General features: G+C 33.4%; 1 protein-coding gene across 1 annotated transcript in view; it reads left to right on the plus strand.

Moving 5' to 3' along the window:
- The window catches only part of IntS4 (integrator complex subunit 4), a 101720-nt gene that overhangs the window by 50118 nt on the left and 28980 nt on the right, over window positions 1-22622 (plus strand). The window contains exons 8-10 of the mRNA XM_089104772.1: window positions 1299-1473; window positions 4725-4930; window positions 13845-14103. Of these exons, the coding sequence (XP_088960898.1) occupies window positions 1299-1473; window positions 4725-4930; window positions 13845-14103 (640 nt within the window). The remainder of the gene's footprint in view (window positions 1-1298; window positions 1474-4724; window positions 4931-13844; window positions 14104-22622) is intronic.

A 22622-nucleotide genomic window follows, 5' to 3' on the forward strand; every position in this document is an offset into this window, starting at 1 on the left:
AGTCGAACGCTTTTTCGAAGTCGACGAACAATAGATATAGACGTTGTCACCACTCGTTCGATTCTTCAAGCATGGTGCGCAGTGAGAATATCAGATCGGCGCAAAATCTTTTTGGTCGGAAAACATGTTGCTCCTCGCGTAAATGCGGGTCTAAGGCAGCTTGAAGTCTTGTCAGGATGACATTGTTTACACAAAGGTTTTTATTATTTGCAAGGGGGGGGGGTATATTAGATCGTGGGGCTCGAAAAAGGCCAAGGTTATTAAAGTGAAAGATTTAGGGAATATTGGGAGGGATGATTAACTAAATCAAAATATACTATATGCATGTAGTTTATCAAAAGGTTGTATAAGCAATATCTTAGGAACGGCTTAGGATATTAGGTTGAAATTATCAGGGCATATTGTGGGGGATTTTGAACTAACCAAAAGGCTACAAATGAACCAACTACAATTACGCTTACCACTACTACTACTACTACTACAGCTAGGACTGCTGCGAGTAGTACTACGACAGACACGACTTCTGCGACTAGTGCTGCTACGGCCACAACTACTACGACTACTGCTACTGCAACTATCACTACGACTGCTACTGCACTGTTGCTACAACTACAACGAATACTATTGCTGCAACCACTACTACTACGAATACTAATGCTTCGGCTATTACTACTACGACTGGGACTACTATGACAACCAGTAGTACTAATGTGATCACTACCACTATTACTACTTCTACTAAGACTTGTACTATAAATAAAAAGGAACCCAAAACCAAACAAGCAATAAATAATCAAATCAAACTTAAAACGAACATACACTATCACAGACAGGAGTAGGTCTAACGCCCCCTATGCCTTCTAAAGAGGATAACGCCATTGCGCTTTGCTGTGAAAAAAATAGGCCTATATTTGAAGTGTTTTTTCTTTTATAAAATTAATATACAGGAATACTCTGACTTTCAGGAATTAATATCTTCTTTTATGTTTATTTTTCTAAATGAATTATAATAATAAGGTAATTATGATATATGTAACGCTGTTAAAGTTGCATTATATTGTTTAATCAATGTGATGCTATACCACTTAATAATGTATTATTAATTCAGTTATTGTATTTCTTTTCTTTTTTTTCAAGTTCGCTGATGCTGTTGAAGATAATTAATAGCAAATAATTGCTTTTATTTTGTCACTTGTCTTCTTGTTTCGTTTATTCCATTTTTGTAGTTTGTTATTACCTTTTTTCCAGTTGTGAAATAATGGCTTTTCCTCCTTTTATCTATATTTTGTTTTCTTCAGAGAAAAAGAACTGGTCATGAGATTATTAAGGATTTGGTTGAAACCGGAAAATGGGCCACCGGATCGCGCTGGGGAGAAGATAGACCCTTAGAAGTATTGGACACGGACTCAATAAATCTGATCTCCTCTGGATCATGCGGGGCTTTTGTTCATGGACTGGAAGATGAATTTCTGGGTAATTATTAAATAAAAAAACAAGTTGTTTTAACTGAAAGTAAGGAACGACGTTAAAACTCAAAACGAACAGAAATTATTCCGTATATGAATGGGGCTGTCCCCTCCTCAACGCCTCGCTCTTTACGCTAAAGTTTGACTTTCTCACAACTATATTTTTTTTACAACAAAAAAACTTTAGCGTAAAGAGCGAGGCGTTGAGGAGGGGACAGCCCCATTCATATACAGAGTAATTTCTGTTCGCTTTAAGTTTTAACATCGTTCCTTACTTTCAGTTAAAAAAAACGTTTTTTTAATTTAATTTTTGAACGTTTTTGAATTAATGCAGGCTTTGATCTTGGCTCACCGTACATGAATAATTAAAACAAAATTTTCATATTAATTTACTTTTATTTGGTTAAATGGCTTTCTCGAAACTTGTTTAATTTTATTTACGAACGTTTTTGTTAGTAATAAATATACGTAACTTACGAATTAACTGACGTAACGAACTTCTATATTCATATATTTTTAATAAGTATATTAGAGGGTTCGCCCCCTAGTCGGTACCTTGCTCTTTAAGCTAAAGTTCGAATTTTGTTCCAATTCTTTAAAAATGACCGCTTAATCACAAAGACCGTTAATTAGAATAAATATCTCTTAAAGTACTAAAAAATCTTTGGCTTAAAGAGCGAGGTATTGACTAGGGGGTGAACCCAATCATATATGTAATATTTTCTGTTCGTTTTAAGTTTTGATGTAGCTTCTGTTGCAGTTGAAAAACTTGTTTTTTTATATATTTAATTTCTGATCTTTTTTAAATAATGCTGGGAAATCCGGCGTCTCCTTCATAGCTTGCAGCCCTTCCCCTGGGAACTGTGGGGGATTAAGTCATCCTAAAAAACATATTTATCAAATTTTCCACTATGCTGAACAAAATGGCTATCTTAAAATTTTGATCGGGTGACTTTGGGAAAAGAATTAGCGTGGGAGGGGGCCTAGTTGCCCTCCATTTTTTTGGTCGCTTAAAAAGGGCACTAGAACTTTCAATTTACGTTCCAATGAGCCCTCCTACGATATTCTAGGACTACTGGGTCAATACGATTACCCCTGGGAAAAAAAAACAACAAATAAACACGCATCCGTGATCTTTCTTCTGGCAAAAAATGGAAATTCCTCATTTTTGTAACGAACTTCTATATTCGTATATTTTTAATACGTATATTAGAGGGTTCGCCCCCTAGTCAATACCTTGCTCTTTAAGCAAAAGTTCGAATTTTGTTCTAATTCTTTAAAAATGACCGTTTAACCCCAAATGCCGTTAATTCGAATAAATAGCTTTTATGAAAGTACGTAAAAATATTTGGCTTAAAAAGCCAGAAATTGGCAAGGGGGTGAACCCAGTCATATGCGTTAAGTCTTTTGTCATTTTACGTTTTGATGTTTCTCCTTTTTTTCAGTTGAAAAACTTGTTTTTTTATATATATAATTTCTGATCTTTTTTTAAATAATGCTGGGAAATCCGGCGCCCTCTTCATAACAGTGTCCCGTCCCCCATGAAAACTTCCTTCATGGAAAGATCCTCCCACATAACCTCCGACCCACTCCCCCCCCCCCCACTACGAAAAAAAATCCCCCCTGAAAACGTCTGTATATTTCCCATTAACCAATACTATATGTTAACATTGGGTAAAGTTCATAACTTTCAGCCCTCCCCCCGGCGACTTCGGGGGATCAAATCATCGTAAAAAACATAGTTATCATATTTTCGACCCTGCTGAACAAAATGGCTATCTCAAAATTTTGATCGGGTGACTTTGGGAAAAAATGAGCGTGGGAGGGGGCCTAGTTACCCTTCATTTTTTTGGTCACTTAAAAACGGCACTAGAACTTTTAATTTCTGTTAAAATGGGCCCTCTTGCGATATTCTAGAACCACTGGGTCGATTTTACCACCGCCGAAAAAAAAAAAAAAAAAAAAAAAAAAACACGCATCCGCGATCTTTCTTCGGGCAAAAAATGCAAATTCCACATTTTAGTAGATAAGAGCTTGAAACCTCTGCAGTAGGGTTCTCGGATACGCTGAATATGATGGTGTCATTTTCATTAAGGTTCTATAACTTTTAGGGGGTCTTTCCCTCTTATTTCGAAAATCATCCAAATTTTCTCAGGCGCGTAACTTTTGATAGGTAGGACTAAACTTGATGAAACTTATATATTTGAAATTAGCATTAAAATCTGATTCTTTTGATGTATCTATTGGTATCAAAATTCCGTTTTCTACAGTTTCGGCTACCATTGAGCCGGGTCGCTCCTTACTTACAGTTCGTTACCACGAACTGTTTGAAATTCCACTGAACTAATATTGAAATTATATTGAAATATCAACTAATGTTGAAGTAATTTGATTTTAATATTGAATTATAAGATGAGTATCATATTGACGGAAAACAACTCACAAGAAAACATTGAAGAATTTATTCTTAAATTTTGGTAAAAATCTAGATTATAGCCTACGGCTTAAAGTTATTATATTTTCGATCGTCAAACATCCTGGAAAACCATCCGAACCTCCTCCTCCTTTCCCTCCCACAAAGGAGTTTTGGCTTTTTGGATCCAAACATCATAACTGCAATTACACCATTTCAGTTTTGTATTACCAGTTAGTTTATTTCGTTTGTCTCAGATTTCCAAAAGACTATATTGGAATAATTTTGCGCTTCAACAGCTCCGAATAAAAAATTCATGATTTTCCGCTCCCTTGTTGACATTTTTAGTAATGAGATTGAAGGAGTTTGTCTTAGAAAGAAATTCTCCCTCAAGAAAAAGTGCAGAAAATAGGGATAATATAGCTTAGCGCTACTTTTTGCATTACTCTCCTTAATAACCCCTCCCCCCTTAAACTATTCTGTCTGTACACATGTGAAAATTGTAATGGCACATATGATCTAGTATTTTTGGTTTTATTTCAGAGGCAGAACTGACTGCATAGAATATCTATACGCTTTAGCAATTTCGAATGATAAATTTCCTGAATTTTCTGTCAATTTTCTTGTAGTCGTGTTTAGTGATGAAAAGTGAGTGTGTCTTATTGAGGCAAAAATCCCCCCTGTTCTTCAGTAGGATGAAAATGGTTGCATTAGGCTCCATTTAAAACCTTATGAAGACCCCGCTTCTCTCCCAAAACAGAAGTCTGTCCGTATGGATCTAAAAATTGCAACAGCATGATAAAAATTTGTAACAGCAAACAGCATCTAAAAATTTTTTTTTTCAGAGGTTCGAATGGCTGCGTTAGAATCATTGTGCGCTTTAGCAGTTTCAAATCAAAAATTCGCTGAATTATCTCTCGACTTTCTTGTTGATATGTTTAATGATGAAATCGAAGGAGTGCGTCTTATGGCTATCAATTCTCTGACTAAAATTGCTGCCAAAATTGTTTTGCGAGAAGATCAGGTGGATACCATCCTTGGTCTTATGGAGGTAAGCAGGTTTAGTTTATTGATCATCTTTGACAATTTTTTGTTTGGCTAATTTTTTAAGCTTATTGAGTTTTTTTTATGCCCAGTATTTTGTTCGTGTTGATTTTAGTTGACTGAGTTTTTGAGGTTAGTTATGTTCTTCATTCTGTTTTTTATGTTCTGCTTTTCTGCTTTTCTGGATTATTAATACTACTACAACAAATCACTTCAGCACCAAGCTGTCTGAGGCCAACACAGCTATGTTTGCTCCCCCTCCATCCTAGTCTATTCAAAGCCTCCCTCTTTAGACCCTCTTAAAGAATTCTGAGTCTCCATCAAGTCCTTCCTTACGAATTCCTCCCACTCCATTTGGGTATGAGCCACGTTTCGTTTGGCCCTTGAGGATTGGCTGAAAAGGACGATCTTTTAGGCCTTTCTCTTATTATAGCCATAGATGGCGGGGTTGAAGCACGTATTTTGGACATTGCACTGTTTGCAATACCGTCAGTGAGATGGGTACCTAAAAGAATCCATAGACAATTTCTCTGGAAAGGATTTAACTAATCATCCTCCATTTTCTGGAGTGCCCACGTTTCAGCACTATACTTGACCACTGTCATCACAGTTACTTCTAGTAATCGAATCTTGGTTGGAGAACTTATCTTCCTATTCTTCCAAACCTTTTTTCAATACAAAAAGAATACCCTGGGCCTTGGCTATTTGAATTTTATCATCTTCACTGCATTCACCATCTCCACTAATAATACTACCTAAGTAAGTGAAGCTATCCACTTGATCGTTCTTCTCGTTACCCAACATCACCTATTAACCTCAACTTATTTCCAGTCTAAGCGATTTGGTCTTCTTAATAATTTTCAATTTTTGCGCCCTAAACTTTCAAAATCTCCAAAAACCATTTATTTTGCAAATATTTTTATCTAGGACAATATAAATCCGTGGACTGAAGGGGGTCTGATGACTCAGACAATCTAATATCCCATATATCCTCTAATATGCCCTGATAAAAAATACTATATCTATCTGGGTCACTTCACCAGAAATGTGAAACATTATATTTAAAGATGTACTCTATTGCTATGAAGTAGCTATGGAAACACATTTCCACAGTCGACAGCGACGCTCAACAAAATTCCTCAGGTATTCCGTTTGTGCGGAATTACTGGTGTTGATTGTTAGGGAGTTAAACCTATTCAGGGCTTAGAGTAATCATTTAAGTTTGTTTGAAATAATATGAAAATTATATTTTATCGCCCGAATTTCTTTTTACTGCTTAGATATTATAATCGTTGAATTCAGCCACTTTTAAAATGATACTGTTATTTCACCACTTTTAAGTTTGCACTGTAGACAGTATTTTTGCCCAAAAGCGTAATAACTTCGTAACTTTTAGATTGACAGAACTTTCTTTCTTCGTCCTTTCTTCTTCTTGTTTGATTCTTTTTTTCTGTACATCTTTTCTTTCTTTCCTTCTTTCTTTCTTCCTTTCTTTCATCCTTTCTTTCTGTACATCCTTTCTTCTTCTTGTTTTATTGTTTGGAGACACTAATGCATTTATTCTTTCGGGTTCTTGGAGCTAAAGTAGCCAATATGGAAATCCGTATCCCTTAATTCCAAACAGACATCAGTTCCCTCCTACCACAAGTTTGAAGAAAAAAAGTTAACTAAAAAAGTAACTCATCGAGTTAGTAACACCAAGTCTTCCGGATTTTTTCAAGGTGCTCATATACATAATTACGGGAAGAAATATAATCTTACTGTGCAAGATCCTTTTTGCCTTCAATGATCTCCTGTACAAGCTTAGGTTCTGGATTTTGTGATTTTTGGTTGATGTATAAACCCTTTTTTTTTTTTTTATGAGGTTTTAAAATAATCGTAGGTAAAAATAAAAAATAAATAAAAATTACGAAATAGAAAAAAAGTGTAAAATTTTGAACTTGAAATCTAAAAAAAGCGAATGCACTAACTCAAGCTACAGCAGCTGATATCAAATTCGGTGTCCACTAATACCAAACATACATCAGTCACCCTGTCCCACTACATGTTTGAAAAAAAATATGACTCGTCAAGGGATCGACCACAAGTCCTTCGTGTTAGTCGTATTACGCTCATATACAAAACTATGGTATTAAATATAATCTTACTGCGCAAGATCCTATTTGCCTTCAATGAGCTTTAAGAATAGCGTGGCTAAAAATGAAAAATAATCAATTACGGAATAGAAAAAAAGTGTAAGATTTTCAAACATGAAATCTAAAAAAAAAGAATTAGAAGAATAAAATAACATTGATGCATTCCAAAAGATAGAGAATATGATCATAAATAGTAGCAAATAAGTGGAAAACCTAAAGAAATCTATGGCCCAAATAAGGATCTAAAAAAGTTATTTTTGTGTTATTATTAAAGATAGTTTATTCTAAGTACTATTATTTGGTTTGATTATTTTTAGGATTAGATATTTGTAACTAGATTATTATTGAATCGCTAGTGCTGTACATGGGCGCCCATAAGCCAAATTCCAGTGGGGGGGGGGGGCCAACCCCGTCTAATTGGTACTTTTAATGCTATATAATAGAAATCTCAGAAAAAAATATAAAAATAAGGCAGCATCATTCAGCCAGGGGGGCGCCTCCCCCTGTCCCCCTTATGGGTGCCCATGATGCTGTAGACAAAAGCTACCAGAGACTATAAAAAGTGAATTGTCAGAGTTTCTACAAGACAGTGCAGAAAGTAAAATAAAATTCAGGGAAAATGCAGAAATTTTGGGGAAATTAGAGACTTATATACCCAGCGCTTAATATCTCACTTAATATCCAAATTCTTGAGCGATTCTGAACCTGAACCTGAATTTGAATTGTTTTAATTACTATTATCCTTTTCCGGGTCTTGATGATTTGTCCTAAAGTTTGAATTTTGTCAATATAATGTAGTGTTAAATTTCAAGTTCTGAAAATAGGACTATCGCAATGACTTTTGGAGATGTTATAAGTATTTAACATTGTTCTGCAGTAACTAAAAAAAAACGACGGGAGAGGAAGAAATTTCTAACTATTCTGAAACAGAAGTGAACGAAATATTATCCCGAGTAAAGAATTTTTTGCCGTTGTGGGTCCCCACCTGTCGAAACCAAATCCAATTCTATTGCGAGTTGCAATATAATACTCAAACTCGAATGATTTTAATGTCAAACGCCTCACGTGGTCATGCCGATTGGTGGCAGTTCTTGTCACAATAAAAGATAAGGCACTGAACATATAAAAATCACAGCCATAGCCATCGTTATACAAATTTATGTGTTGACTCGAAATAAATAAATAATACGACAACAAAATGGCAGTATATAATTTGCCACTGATGGGAAATTAAATACACAATGGCAAGCCAATGAATATACTGACTTTGAATATCTCCAAGACCATGCAAGCTCATAATCTAGATTTTGAGTGTGACAACTTGCTGGAAAGCATGATCGTGTTTTTGGACTGTGGTCTTATAAATCGTGTGTTTTTGAAAAGTAATGATCCTCCAACCTTGGATCCAGATGATTTTGCACCTTCTTGACTTCTCTGGCCGAGTTGTGGACTTCTTTAACAGAGGTGATCTGAAGATAGCTATCTTGAACGTTTTACCTATGAATTGTGCTGGATTGTGAGATCTATTGGCCAAAGATATACTGAAATTTTAGATGAAAATGGCAGGGCTCTCAAAAACATTCGTCTCTGGTTGTGATGACGAAGAAATATGGACTGATCATAGACTATTATGGTCAAGTCCGGCCTCATGAAAAATTAGGGGTGTAGGTCTTCTGCTGAAAATAGACCTAACAAATCTTTCCCCTCCCTTAAATTTGTGTCTGACCAAATTTTGTCAGCCTTTCTGATGTATAGACGTAGAAAGATGAAAGTAGTTGCACCTATGAATGCAAAAATATGTTGTGGTGAAAATAAATATATATATATTATATAACAAAAATATATAATATATTGTAGTGAAAAACCAGCTTTTTAGTAAATTATCATCAGTCCGCGCTTATGTGTCTCTTCAGGATGTTTTAGTATTGCCCAGTGACTTCTATCCGACACATCTGATGTATTTGGGAGTGTTATTGTTCAGATACTTCTAGCGACCTCAATGATAAGGAAAACAGACTCCTCTAGCTCTTTACCATGCCCGAACTGTTAATTATGAGCATTGTTTTAAAGAAAAGACATCTACAATCAAGATGATTGACAATACACGCAAGATGATCGGCATATAATTATGAGCCAGTGATGGTGTTCGTATCTTACAGGCTCAGGTTCATTTATTTTTCAATCATATATACATCATATACTAAGTATACCAATATCTGGCAGAGAGACAAGCTTGTTTTGCAGATAAAACAACTAAAGTAATAAATAACGATATATGGATAATCAATCAAAGACTTAAGAAAGAGAAAAAAAAATTGACAAAATTTTAATTACTTACCACGCCACGGCAGACATCCCACCCGACAATAAACAAAAAAAAAATTTAACCTGCAATGGGGCAACAAGAGGAAAATAACGACCCGAGAAAAGACCTAAACACATCAAATTAATAATGATAATGAATATAATAGTAAAATAACTAATAATTATCCAAAAGAATGGACTTTATTTTTTTTTTTTTCAATTCCAAACGTCGAATTAAATTCGAAAGCAGACTCATATTGGTTCCATGCAGCAATTACACTATTTCAAGAGAAATATGTGATGTCTCTGAAATTATCAATGGCTGGCGTAGTTAGCGTGTATTGCGAGTTAAGTATGAAAATGGCACAGTAATTGGGAACAGATCAATAGAAAATAAATAACTAGGCAGTGTCAGGAGATTGTGCTTAACTTTGAATAATAACGACTGAAATGTAAGTGCCTTTTCAACCCGAAGAATATTAAATGAATAATATCAGCTCTTTGTGGAGGAGTTGCTTTGAAGCTATGCTGGGGAAGGAAGTAAGTTTTCTAAAATGCGATGCGCCGTATTTTGTTGTCTTTGGAGTGGAATAAAATGGGATCTGAAAATATTCAAGTAAATAAGTGGACAGTAATTTAGGTAAGAATGAACAAGACTTAATCAACTTAAAATCTGGAAGGGCTCGTTATGTACATGAATATACTATAAATATAATTTTTGAAGTGTTGGAAGCTAGCCTGTTTGCCGTAAACCATGCTACTAGTCTATCAAATGCAAGAGTTAAATTATGTTTTACACTATCCACATCAACTCTAGAAACAATACAGGCTGGATCATCAGCGAATAGTGCGGTCAGCCCTAGGGCCGCAATTGAATTACTAATATCACCAGCCTAAATTAGAAACAACAAAGGTCCTAGAATTGAACCTGGGGGTACCTCAACATTATTTAACTGATTTGAAGACAATGATTTAACATTGCCCCCATCAATACACTGAACTATCTTCCAAAGATGACATTATTAACACATTAGCCTGACCCCATATGCCACAACTTGACAACTTTTCATTTACAATTATATGACTTGTTGTATCAAACGCTTTCCGAGTTTCCACAAATATAGTAGCTGGAATTTCATCCTTATCCAAGGCGTCATGTATAAACGGGGTTACTGGCAAAATAGCATATTCTGTGGAATGGCTTTTGCGAAACCCAAATTGGAGCTTACTAAAAACACTATTCTCTTCAAGAAAATTAACCATTCTTAGGTACAAACAATGTTCAATAATCTTTCCAAAAGCAAATAGGAACTTACAAATTCCAGAACTTACCAGGGTAATTAGCTTGGTAACGCAGACCGTAGATTGGTAGTTGCTACTGTTAGCGTGAAGTACAACATCGACAACCAAAGCTGAATATTGATGAGCTATGAAATACTGTAAATTTTCAACACTGCTGTTGAAGTTTACAGTAAGTAAATAATTGAATAACTCATTATGGCCTCTTCGGGGATGATTTTAATCGTTGAGTTGAATTTGTTTTGTTGTAAGGCTTATGGTGCCGATTAGGATGTGTTATTTGTATTGTTTGTTCTATAGTTTATTTAGTACTGTATATTTTAGTGTATTTTTGCCACCCCCTTGGACAAGTTTTTTTTTACTTCTTGGGGTGGCTGTTAATGCTTATGTTGTTTTTTTTAGTTTCATAAATCTCTGTTTCTCTCTCTCTCTCTCTCTCTCTCTCCCTCTCTCTCTCCCCCTCTCCCTCCCCCTTTCTCTCTCTCTCTCTCTCCCTCTCTCTCTCTCTCTCTCTCTCTCTCTCTCTCTCTCTCTCTCTCTCTCTCTCTCTCTCTCTCTCTCTCTCTCTCGGACTGTCAAGTCTGAAAGCAGCAAATATCTTCCCTCCCCATCCTGGTCGGTTGGCTTGCACCTTCAGCCAAGTATGGTTGTTTGCAAATTTTGCTGTCCCACAGTTTGTAACTAGGCATTTCGGTTTTATAAATGTCTTTATTATACTGCTAATCTTTAATCTTATTCCTAGAATCTTGGGATATTTTCACATAAAACACGATCTAGATAGGTCAGAGGTCTGAGACAATTCGCTAAGAGCCTTAAACTTGGTTTTTGCAAATGACGTCATGTACTATGTTAGCACATCATGTAAGCATTTCTTCTGACATCATAAAAGCATTTTCTTGTATGATGTCATGCAGAGCATAAATTGTCTGAAGTAACCAAAATCCAAAAACATGTTAAAAATGAAAATCAAGAGCAAAGATACGGATGGTTAGAAGATTTGTGAAAACGACAGTTAGAGCGTGTCAAAAATGAAATCAATATATATATATATATATATATATATATATATATATATATATATATATATATATATATATATATATATATATATATATATATATGCTAGGGATTACAACAATTCAAAAACCTTAAAAAAAGAAAACCAGAAGTATGACGTAGATAATTTCGGAGAACACACTGCCTTTCCTTGACGATAAAATAAAAGTTCAAAATAGGGATAAAATCCTTTTTAATAGACAGTGTATAGAAAATTCACAAAAATACCAGATATTTCGGTCACTTTCATTTTATTTTATTTTCACTTTATTTTGTTCGAAAATGTCTCTTTGATTTCTAGGGATCGGGGTTTAAAGCAAAATTTTCGTGAAACTCTTGAAATAAAGAAAATCTTATTCAAGAATATTGCTTTGAATCCGGGATACAGATGAATTTGGGCTGAACTCTATCTATGATAATTTATTAAAATCTGACAGAGTAAAGTTCAATTCACCAAATGTAGTTGACCTTTGTCCAAATGTTATATCATTGAACGCTAATAAACCGAATCCAAGAAGGTCAAAGAGGCTAGCTTCCTCCTTTGCTTTGAAAAGAATCAGAGATTCAAACAATTTATAACTTTATTTGATTTCGTATATAAAATTTTATTTTAAACTGTTTTAGTTTAGTTTTATTACTGATGACGGTCATTGTATATGTGACCAAAATATCTGGTATTTTTTTGTGAATTTCTATACAATGTCTATTAAAAAGGATGTTATCCCCATTTTGAACTTTTATTTTATCGCCAGATGTTGATGAATTTTATCGTTCTCCCCCCACCCTGACAAAAGTGAATGCATTGTTTTTATATCTATCACACATACAGCATTACAAATGGAATGTATTTAAGACATGAAAAAAAGTTAAAATTTTTTTTTAAGTTCTGTTCAGAATTGCTAAATTTATTATGTAAACTGCAAATTACATAATAAATTTCTGGTGCCTGAGCAATAATTTAGATGTTCTAATTCAAATTAGTATAATACCTGCCAATTTTGAAATTAGTTTGTTTTTTTGTTTGATAAAAACAACTCGATACGTGAATGGGGCCTACAAGTATGAACGTAACCAGCTATATAAATACCTTTTGGAAGGCCTAAAAACGAAAATTCGCACCATCAATTGCGTCAACACTTTTAGGGGTAGCTATACCAAAAGCTATTGCTAAATTGTCTGAAGTAGGCTAATCAAATTCCAAAAACGTGTCAAAAATGAAAATGAAGAGCAAAGACAAGGGCGGTTAGAAGATATGCGAAAACGACAATTATAGTGTGTCAAAATGAAAAGGAAGAGCAAAGACACACGTGGCGGCGTTTTGTCAAAAATGAAAATGAAGAGCAGACACACGCGGTTAGAAGACATGCGACACCAAGCATATGAGCAAATCAAAAATGAAAATGAAAGGCAAAGACACACGGAGTTAGAAGACATGCGACACCGAGCATGTGAGCAATTCAAAAATGAAAATGAAGACCAACCTGGACAACAAGAATCAAAACGTGACAAACTTGAAAATCATAGCGATGATGATTATGTTTAGGACTTTGACATGGATAAGGTCATCAATGCCTACCATATCTTTGTAAAAAAAAATAAATGGTTCGTTGATAAGTATCTCATAATGACGAAAGACAAGCGGAGGTCAAAGGAACCAAACAAATTGAAAACTATGAACAATTAAAAGAAACAAAGGTCTGGCTATAAAAGACAAGGGTCCATTTGGACGTCATGTCATCAAGAAAAGGCTCAAATTGTCTGTTTTGAGAAGACAAGCGACAATGAGCATTCATATATAGAAGCCTAATGCGTGCCGAGTGCCAGGGCCCGGTACTATATATACATATATATATATATATATATATATATATATATATATATATATATATATATATATATATATATATATATATATATATATATATTTATATATGTTATTCCTAAGAGCTAAAAAAAAACTTAAGACAAAATATGCGGGAGGTAAACCTCTTCTTCGTTCTTTTGTTACCCCCCCCCCCCTGGAAAGAAATCCTGGATACAACCCTACTAGCAGTTTTTTTTATGTTTCATAGTGGTTGAGAACCCCAATGTCTCATGGGCTGCGAAATATCCAGTTTTTATTTCTAGGATTCAAGTATGGACATAAGGATGGGTCTCCATCGTATGTTTGGGGCTTGCTCACTAAGCAACAAACAGTGCCTCAGCTCCCTAATGAGAGCAATGCTCAGAAACTTAAAACGTTATCCTGAGGATAAAAGGAGTGTTTGGCAATGTCTGCAGCAGGTTGGAAGCCGTCATCCTAACCAGACTTATGCTCTTCTAAGCATTATCCTTGGCATTCATCCTTTCTTCGACACAAAAGAGGAGGATGTAGAAGATCCTGCATGTGAGTGATTTTGATTGTCTTTACAGAAAGCTTTTTTTTTTATTTCTAACATGATTTTTTTTTGGCTATTGATAGTCACGATATATACATTAAAATGGAAAATAGCTTGTAAGTCGAATTAACATTATGATGTTGAGGCAAATTACCTGTGGCGTTAAAGAAGAAAAAATGCGTCATTGGACTTTACAGTCCCTACTGGTGGTGCCGATCTTTGTTTCATCGTCATTCAGCCAGGAAGTGCGATGGGTTGCTGGGGGCCAGTCATCTTGTGCTTTCACACGCCCCTCCTCTTTACCTTCCCCTGATTTCTCCAGATAACCATGTAGAGCTGGGTCGACTCTGGCTGAGTCTACACAGTTACGCCACTGAACGCAGTTCCAAATCAAATAACCAGCGATGCAGGAATTGAACTCCTGTCCTTACGGACAAAGGCCTTCAAGTATAACTTGCTAACCACTCGGCTAGTAACCGAGTAAAGTTACAACTCCAATAGTAATGAATCGACATAATAAAGCGTTAGCTGTAGGTGCCTCTTAGGAGTAATAGAACAAACTGCAGTTTTTGCGTCATCTAAGCCACATCAGTGCTTTCTTGAGAATGAACTTTTGTATCATCCTTTCTTCAACATAAAAGCAGAAAGTGTGGAAAATCCTACTAGTGAATAAGTTTGATATTTTTTTTCGGATTCCTTTATTACTAAGAAAATATATTAAACTTCTTGCAGTCATTAGTCATGAAAAACATTTGTATTAATATATATATATATATATATATATATATATATATATATATATATATATATATATATATATATATATATATATATCCAGTACGGTATTTTATTGGTAAAAACGCTACCTGTGAAAAATAAAATTAAGAGTAGAAACTGTAATTGATAACAATCAGTATTGGGAGTTTTTTAGTTAAATATTCTTCGACAACCCTGACGGAATAAACCGCATTCCTAATTTTTTCCACTTACAAGTAATGCTGTTACCAAATGGATTATTCAAATACGCTCATTTTTATTCTTTTCAAGATTTGTTAAGTTGAACTTGCAGGGTTTGTTATTGATCCACACAGAAAGAACAAAAAATAATGCGACTTCTCACTATATGTGTGTCTTATTACCTTTTCCCAGGTAAAAAGGTTTGTCTACCCACACCAAAGTCGGAAGTTTACTGGATATCTACCTCTGAAACTTATCTCTATCGATCTTTGACATACTATATCTTTCATATATGTCCTCTTTTGACTTTGCCTGCTGTTCTCAAGTTTCGTTTTAAATTTGTTTTGCCTATAACAGTATCACAGCAACTATGTCACATAACGCCTTCGGTATTACTTCCGATGAACTATGGTCGAAGTTTGCCTGGTTGTGTTTTTCTGTTTCTTCTCGACAGTTTCCTGAACATTTTCTGAATATAATAAGACGAACTATTAACCAAAAATGCTTAGATTTGTTTTGGTTGATTTTCATAGGTTTTGCTAGAAAGTTATTATGTCTAAAATAACCTAACATAGGTATAGATAAAATATGTCTGATTTTGTTTCATTGCTTTAATGTTTTACTAGAAGGTGGTGTTGTGCCTATAGTAGCTCACAAGCACTAGCAAATTTGGCTCTATTAACTCAAAAGGTGTGATGTTACATTTTTGAAAAACTTATAGTTGTATTCAGTTGCATGCAAATTGGCTAGTTCTATTGATTCTTTGTCACTCACATGTTAAGTCGGGAAATGGAACTTCTGATATCAAAATAGTTATTGCTGTACCTTTGGCTTAGAAAGAAAAGTCATTCTTGTATGATAATCTAGGCTAGAAAATTTGAAACAAGCTTTTCAGCCTTTTCACTTTCTTGTTTAATTTTTGCCGCATAACAAAATAAAGTACTACTACTAACAGCTCATCGAAGCACCAAGCCGCCTGAGACCAACATAGTTACGCATGGTCCTCCTTCATCACAATCTATTCAAAGCCTCTCTCTTTACACCCTCCCAGGAAGTTCCCATTTCCCTTAAATCTTTCTTAATGACATCCTCCCACCCCAACCGCGGACCACCTGCTTTCCGTTTAGCCCTATAACAAAAACAATCTTGGCTTTATTGTGACACTTGCCATTTCTATGCATCAGATGAGATGGCAAAATTCGACCAGATACAGATTTATGGGAGAAGAAGGGTTCCTTAGCTCTTTTTCAGGACCTACACTGCTAATTTTTCTTGGGGACAGATCTGACTATAACAGTCTGACCAGTTCCTAGTTTTTGTCGTTACTACTAGCAAGGTATGTTTCTCATGGGTTCTAAAGAGCTCTCTTTCAAATCTCCAGTTTCCGTATCTACCTGCCCATTAGGTCTATCGATTGAGCAAAATTCAAAGGTAAAGCGTCCCAGATACAAAATGCTGTCACGCTCACTTGCATTACCAACTAGACTTTCAGGCCAAGACATGTGTGTCAACCAGCTCTCTTTCCAGAATAAGATCCAGTGCTTGTTCGAGCTAGCGCATCAAGCAACCAGACAACCTGCGCAAGTCAACACAGAGCATAACAAGGATGGAAATTTCGCCCGAGCTGTGATTTAATGTAGCTACTGTCAAGTATCTTCTTCTAGAATATAGAATATGATTGTGAAGTAGAAACTTTTTTCTTTATCTTTTTTTCACCTTTACCCTGCTATTCAGTTTCACTGTTCTATTTTCGAACCATATTGCTAAACTTCCCCGTAGAGCGGAAGCTGAGTATTGTCTGGGATAAGGAGGGCCATTCCCATGGGTAAGTCACTTTTCTAGAGAAAGATTAAATTAGTTTTTCGTTAAAAGTCTATAGTTACGGCTCTTTTGATCGCAATAGGGTTGTTTGATGTTTAAATACATTATATACATATGTTTAAATAAATAGAAACTCTGTATATAAATAGGAAAAAAGAAATACTGCCATTTCAAATCGCGGAGAAGCCCTTGATTTCAGGTCCAGTCAGGTACCTACTTTTGTCACAAATGACAAATAGCCCTTAAACTTAAAAAGAAGAAACGTTGGTAGAAAATTGGCAAAAAAATCTTAAACAAATAACACATAACCCTATAATAAATAACGCTTAAACATAAAAAGAAGAAACATTGGTAGAAAATTGGCAAAAAGCTTAAATAAATAACACATTACGCTATAACAAATAGCGCTTAAACATAAAAAGAAAAAATGCTGATAGAAAATTGGCAAAACATAAGCTTAAACGAATAACACATAACGCTATAACAAATACCCATTAAACATAAAAAGAAAAAACGTAGGTAGAAAAACGACAAAAAAGAATTTAACAAATAATACATAACGCTATAACAAATAACGCTTAAACATAAAAAGAAGAAACCTTGGTAGAAAATTGGCAAATAAACCTAAACAAATAAGGATTAAGCATAAAAATGAAGAAACGTTGGTAGAAAATTGGCAAAAATAAGCTTAAACAAATACCACATAACGCTATAACAAATACCGATTAAACATAAAAAGAAGAAACGTTTGTAGAAAATTGGCAAAAAAAGCTTAAACAAATAACATATAACGCTATAACAAATAACGCTTAAACATAGAAAGATGAAACGTTGATAGAAAATTGGCAAAAAACTTAAACAAATAACAAATAACGCGATAGCAAATAACGCTTAAACATAAAAAGAAAAAATGTTGATAAAAAATGGGCAAAAAAAGCTTAAACAAATAAAATTTAATACTATAACAAATAGCGTTTACACACAAAAAGAAGAAATGTTAATAGAAAATTGGCAAAAAAAACTCAACACATAACGTTATAACAAATAGCGCTTAAACATAAAAAGAAGAAACGTTGGTAGAAAATGGGCAAAAAAAGCTTAAACAAATAACAGATAATGCTATAACAAATAGCGCTTACACATAAAAAGAAGAAATGTTGATAGAAAATGGGCAAAAAAAGCTTAAACAAATAACACTTAATACTATAACAAATAGCGATTACACACAAAAAGAAGAAATGTTAATAGAAAATTGGCAAAAAAAAGCTCAACACATAACGTTATAACAAATAACGCTTAAACATAAAAAGTAGAAACTTCGGTCGAAAATTGTAAAAAAGCTTAAATAAATAACACATAACGCTATAACAAATAGAGCTTAAACATATAAAGAAGAAACGTTGGTAGAAAATGGGCAAAAAAAGCTTAAACGAATAACACATAATGCTATAACAAATAGCGCTTACACATAAAAAGAAGAATTGTTGATAGAAAATTGGCAAAAAAGCTTCTACAAATAACACATGACGTTATAACAAATAACGCTTAAACATAAATAGAAGAAATGTTGGTAGAAAATTGGCAAAAAGCTTAAATAAATAACACATAACGCTATAACAGATAGCGCTTAAACATAAACAGAAGAAATGTTGCTATAAAATTGGCAAAAAAAAGCTTAAACAAATAATACATAACGTCATAAAAAATGACGCTTAAACATAAATAGAAGAAATGTTGGTAAAAAATTGGCAAAAAGCTTAAATAAATAACACGTAACGCTATAACAAATAGCGCATAAACATAAACAGAAGAAATGTTGCTAGAAAATTGGCAAAAAGCTTAAACAAATAATACATAACTTCACAACAAATAACGCTTACGCATGAAAAAGTAGAAACGCTGGTAGAAAATTGGCGGAAAAAGCTTAAATAAGTAACAAATAAGGCTCTAAAAAAATAGTGCTTAAACATAAAAAGAAGATGTTGATAGAAAACTGGCAAAAAATCTTAAACAAATAACATATAACGGTATAACAATTAACGCTTACACATAAAAAGAAGAATCGTTGGTAAAAAATTGGCAAAAAGCTTCAATAAATAACACTTAACGCTTAAACATAAAAAGAAGAAAACTTGGTAGAAAATTGGCAAACAAACCTAAACAAATAACACATAACGCTATAACAAATAACGATTAAAAACAAAATGAAGAAACGTTGGTAGAAAATTGGCAAAAATAAGCTTATTCAAATACCACATAACGCTGCAACAAATACTGATTAAACATAAAAAGAAGAAACGTTTGTAGAAAATTGGCAAAAAAAGCTTAAACAAATAACGCTTAAACATAGGAAGATGAAACGTTGATAGAAAATTGGCAAAAAAAAAACTCAAACAAATAACACATAACGCCATAACAAATAACGCTTAAACATAAAAAGAAGAAATGTTGGTAGAAAATGGGCAAAAAAGCTTAAACAGATAACTTATAATGCTATAACAAATAGCGCTTACACATAAAAAGAAGAAATGTTGATAGAAAACTGGCAAAAAGCTTAAATAAATAACACATAACGCTATTACAAATAGCGCTTAAACATTAAAAGAGGAAACGTTGGTAGAAAATGGGCAAAAAAGCTTCAACAGCTAACACATAACGTTATAACAAATAACGCTTAAACATAAATAGAAGAGATGTTGGTAGAAAATTGGCAAAAAGCTTAAATAAATAACACATAACGCTATAACAAATAGCGCTTAAACGTAAGCAGAAGAAATGTTGATAGAAAATTGACAAAAAAAAGCTTAAACAAACAACACATAACGTCATAACAAATAACGAGTACGCATAAAAAGTAGAAACGCTGGTAGAAAATTGGCGAAAAAAGCTTAAATAAGTAACAAATAAAGCTCTAAAAAAAATAGCGCTTAAACATAAAAAGAAGAAATGTTGATAGAAAACTGGCAAAAAAAATCTTAAACAAATAACATATAACGCTATAACAATTAACGCTTAAACATAAAAAGAAGAATCGTTGGTTGAAAATTGGCAAAAAGCTTAAATAAATAACACTTAACGCTATAACAAATAGCGCTTAAACATAAAAAGAAGAAATGTTGTTAGAACATTGGCAAAAAAGCTTATACAAATAACACATAACGCTCGTTTTATTCGATAACACCTCCATTATTGCCCCTGTTAAAGGTCTCATCCAAGTTTTCAGGGAGGCAGTAGAGATAAAAAAGTACATTCACCGAAAGGTTGCTCTCAATAGAGACGCGGGAGAAACCTATTTAAACCCCGTTTATAATGAACTAATTAATTATGATCGTTTTTACTTAAATAAAAAAATGACATTTTGCAACCTAACCTAATCTATGATGGTGTTTTATCTGGAAAGCGTTTAGATTTTAAAAATGCTCTGTATAAATTAAAAAATTAAACTTCCCTTCAGTACTGTATTTTTTTATTCAGTTACCCTTTCACCGTTACATAGAAAGGGTCTTCAAATTTTAGTTGTGCTTTGTTTTAAGGTTTGAATTCTTTTTTATAGTATCTTTGGATTTATTATTAGTAATTTATATATTATTATCTTGCACTGAGGACGGTCAAGCGGAGGTCTTGACCGAAATATTTGCCTTTTAGTCCATATTTTTCACTGGTTTGTATAATCCTTGTTTTTCTCTGTTTTACTATTTTTTCGTTTATTGAAACGTTGGTAGAAAATTGGGTAAAAGAGTTTAAACAAATAATACATAACGCTCTAAAAAATAGCGCTTAAACATAATAAGAAGAAATAATGATTGAAAATTGGCAAAAAAACTGAAACAAATAACACATAACGCCATAACAAATAACGCTTAAACATAAAAAGAAGAAACGTTGGTGAAAAATTGGCAAAAAAAACTTATACAAATAACACATGACGCTCTAACAAATAGCGCTTAAACAAAAAGGAAGAAAAATTAATAGAGATAAAATTGGCAGAAAAAACGCTCTAACAAATAGCACTTAATCGTAAAAAGAAGAAACGTTGATAGAAAATCGGGAAAAAGGCTTAAACAAATAACACATAACGCTCTAACAAATAGCGCTTAAACATAAAAAGAAGAAAAGTTGGTAGAAAATTGGCAAGAAAAACTTAAACAAATAACACACAACGCTATAACAAATAACGCTTAAACATAAAAAGAAGAAATGTTGGTAGAATATGGGGAAAAAAAAGCTTAAATAAATAACACGTAATGCTATAACAAATAGCGCTTACACATAAAAAGAAGACATATTGATAGAAAATTAGCAAAAAGAGCTTAAACAAATAATACATAACGCCATAGCAAATAACGCTTACACATAACAAGTAGAAACGTTGGTAGCAAATTAGCAAAAGGCTTATTTGTGGTGCTGAAAGAGTTATTTTTGTTGCTAAAATTGGCTAAAAGAGTTTAAACAAATAATACATAACGCTTAAACATAAAAAGAAGAAATAATGATTGAAAATTTGCAAAAAAAAACTTAAACAGATAACACATAACGCCATAACAAATAACGCGTATACATAAAAAGAAGAAACTTTGGTTGAATATGGGCAAAAAAAGCTTAAATAAATAACACATAATGCTATAACAAATAGCGCTTACACATAAAAAGAATAAATGTTGATAGAAAATTGGCAAAAAGAGCTTAAACCAATAATTTATAACGCCATAACAAATAACGCTTACACATAACAAGTAGAAACATTGGTAGAAAATTAGCAAAAAAGCTTAAACAAATAAAACTTAACGCTCTAACAAATAGCGCTTAAACGTAAAAAGAAGAAATGTTGATAGAAAATTGGCAAAAAAAGCTTAAACAAATAACACATAATGCTATAACAAATAGCGCTTAAACATAAAAAGAAGAAATGTTGGTGGAAAATTGGCAAAAAAACTTATACAAATAACACATGACGCTCTAACAAATAGCGCTTAAACAAAAAGGAAGAAAAATTACGGTAATAGAGATAAAATTGGCACGAAAAACTCTCTAACAAATAGCACTTAATCGTAAAAAGAAAAAACGTTGATAGAAAATCGAGAAAAAGGCTTAAACAAATAACACATAACGCTCTAACAAATAGCGCTTAAACATAAAAAGAAGAAAAGTTGGTAGAAAATTGGCAAGAAAACCTTAAACAAATAACACACAACGCTATAGCAAATAGTGCTTAAACATAAAAAGAAGAAACGTTGGTAGAATATGGGAAAAAAAAGCTTAAATAAATAACACATAATGCTATAACAAATAGCGCTTACGCATAAAAAGAAGACATATTGATAGAAAATTAGCAAAAAGAGCTTAAACAAATAATACATAACGCCATAGCAAATAACGCTTACACATAACAAGTAGAAACGTTGGTTGAAAATTAGCAAAAGGCTTATTTTTGGTGCTAAAGAGTTATTTTTGTTGCTAAAATTGGCTAAAAGAGTTTAAACAAATAATTCATAACGCTCTAACAAATAGTGCTTAAACATAAAAAGAAGAAATAATGATTGAAAATTTGCAAAAAAAACTTAAACAGATAACACATAACGCCATAACAAATAACGCGTAAACATAAAAAGAAGAAACGTTGGTTGAATATGGGCAAAAAAAGCTTAAATAAATAACACATAATGCTATAACAAATAGCGCTTACACATAAAAAGAAGAAATGTTGATAGAAAATTGGCAAAAAGAGCTTTAACCAATAATACATAACGCC

This window comes from Artemia sp. Qi Xiang Cuo, chromosome 19 (genome assembly GCF_049724085.1).
Source record: "Artemia sp. Qi Xiang Cuo chromosome 19, ASM4972408v1, whole genome shotgun sequence".
Lineage (NCBI taxonomy): Eukaryota > Metazoa > Arthropoda > Branchiopoda > Anostraca > Artemiidae > Artemia > Artemia sp. Qi Xiang Cuo.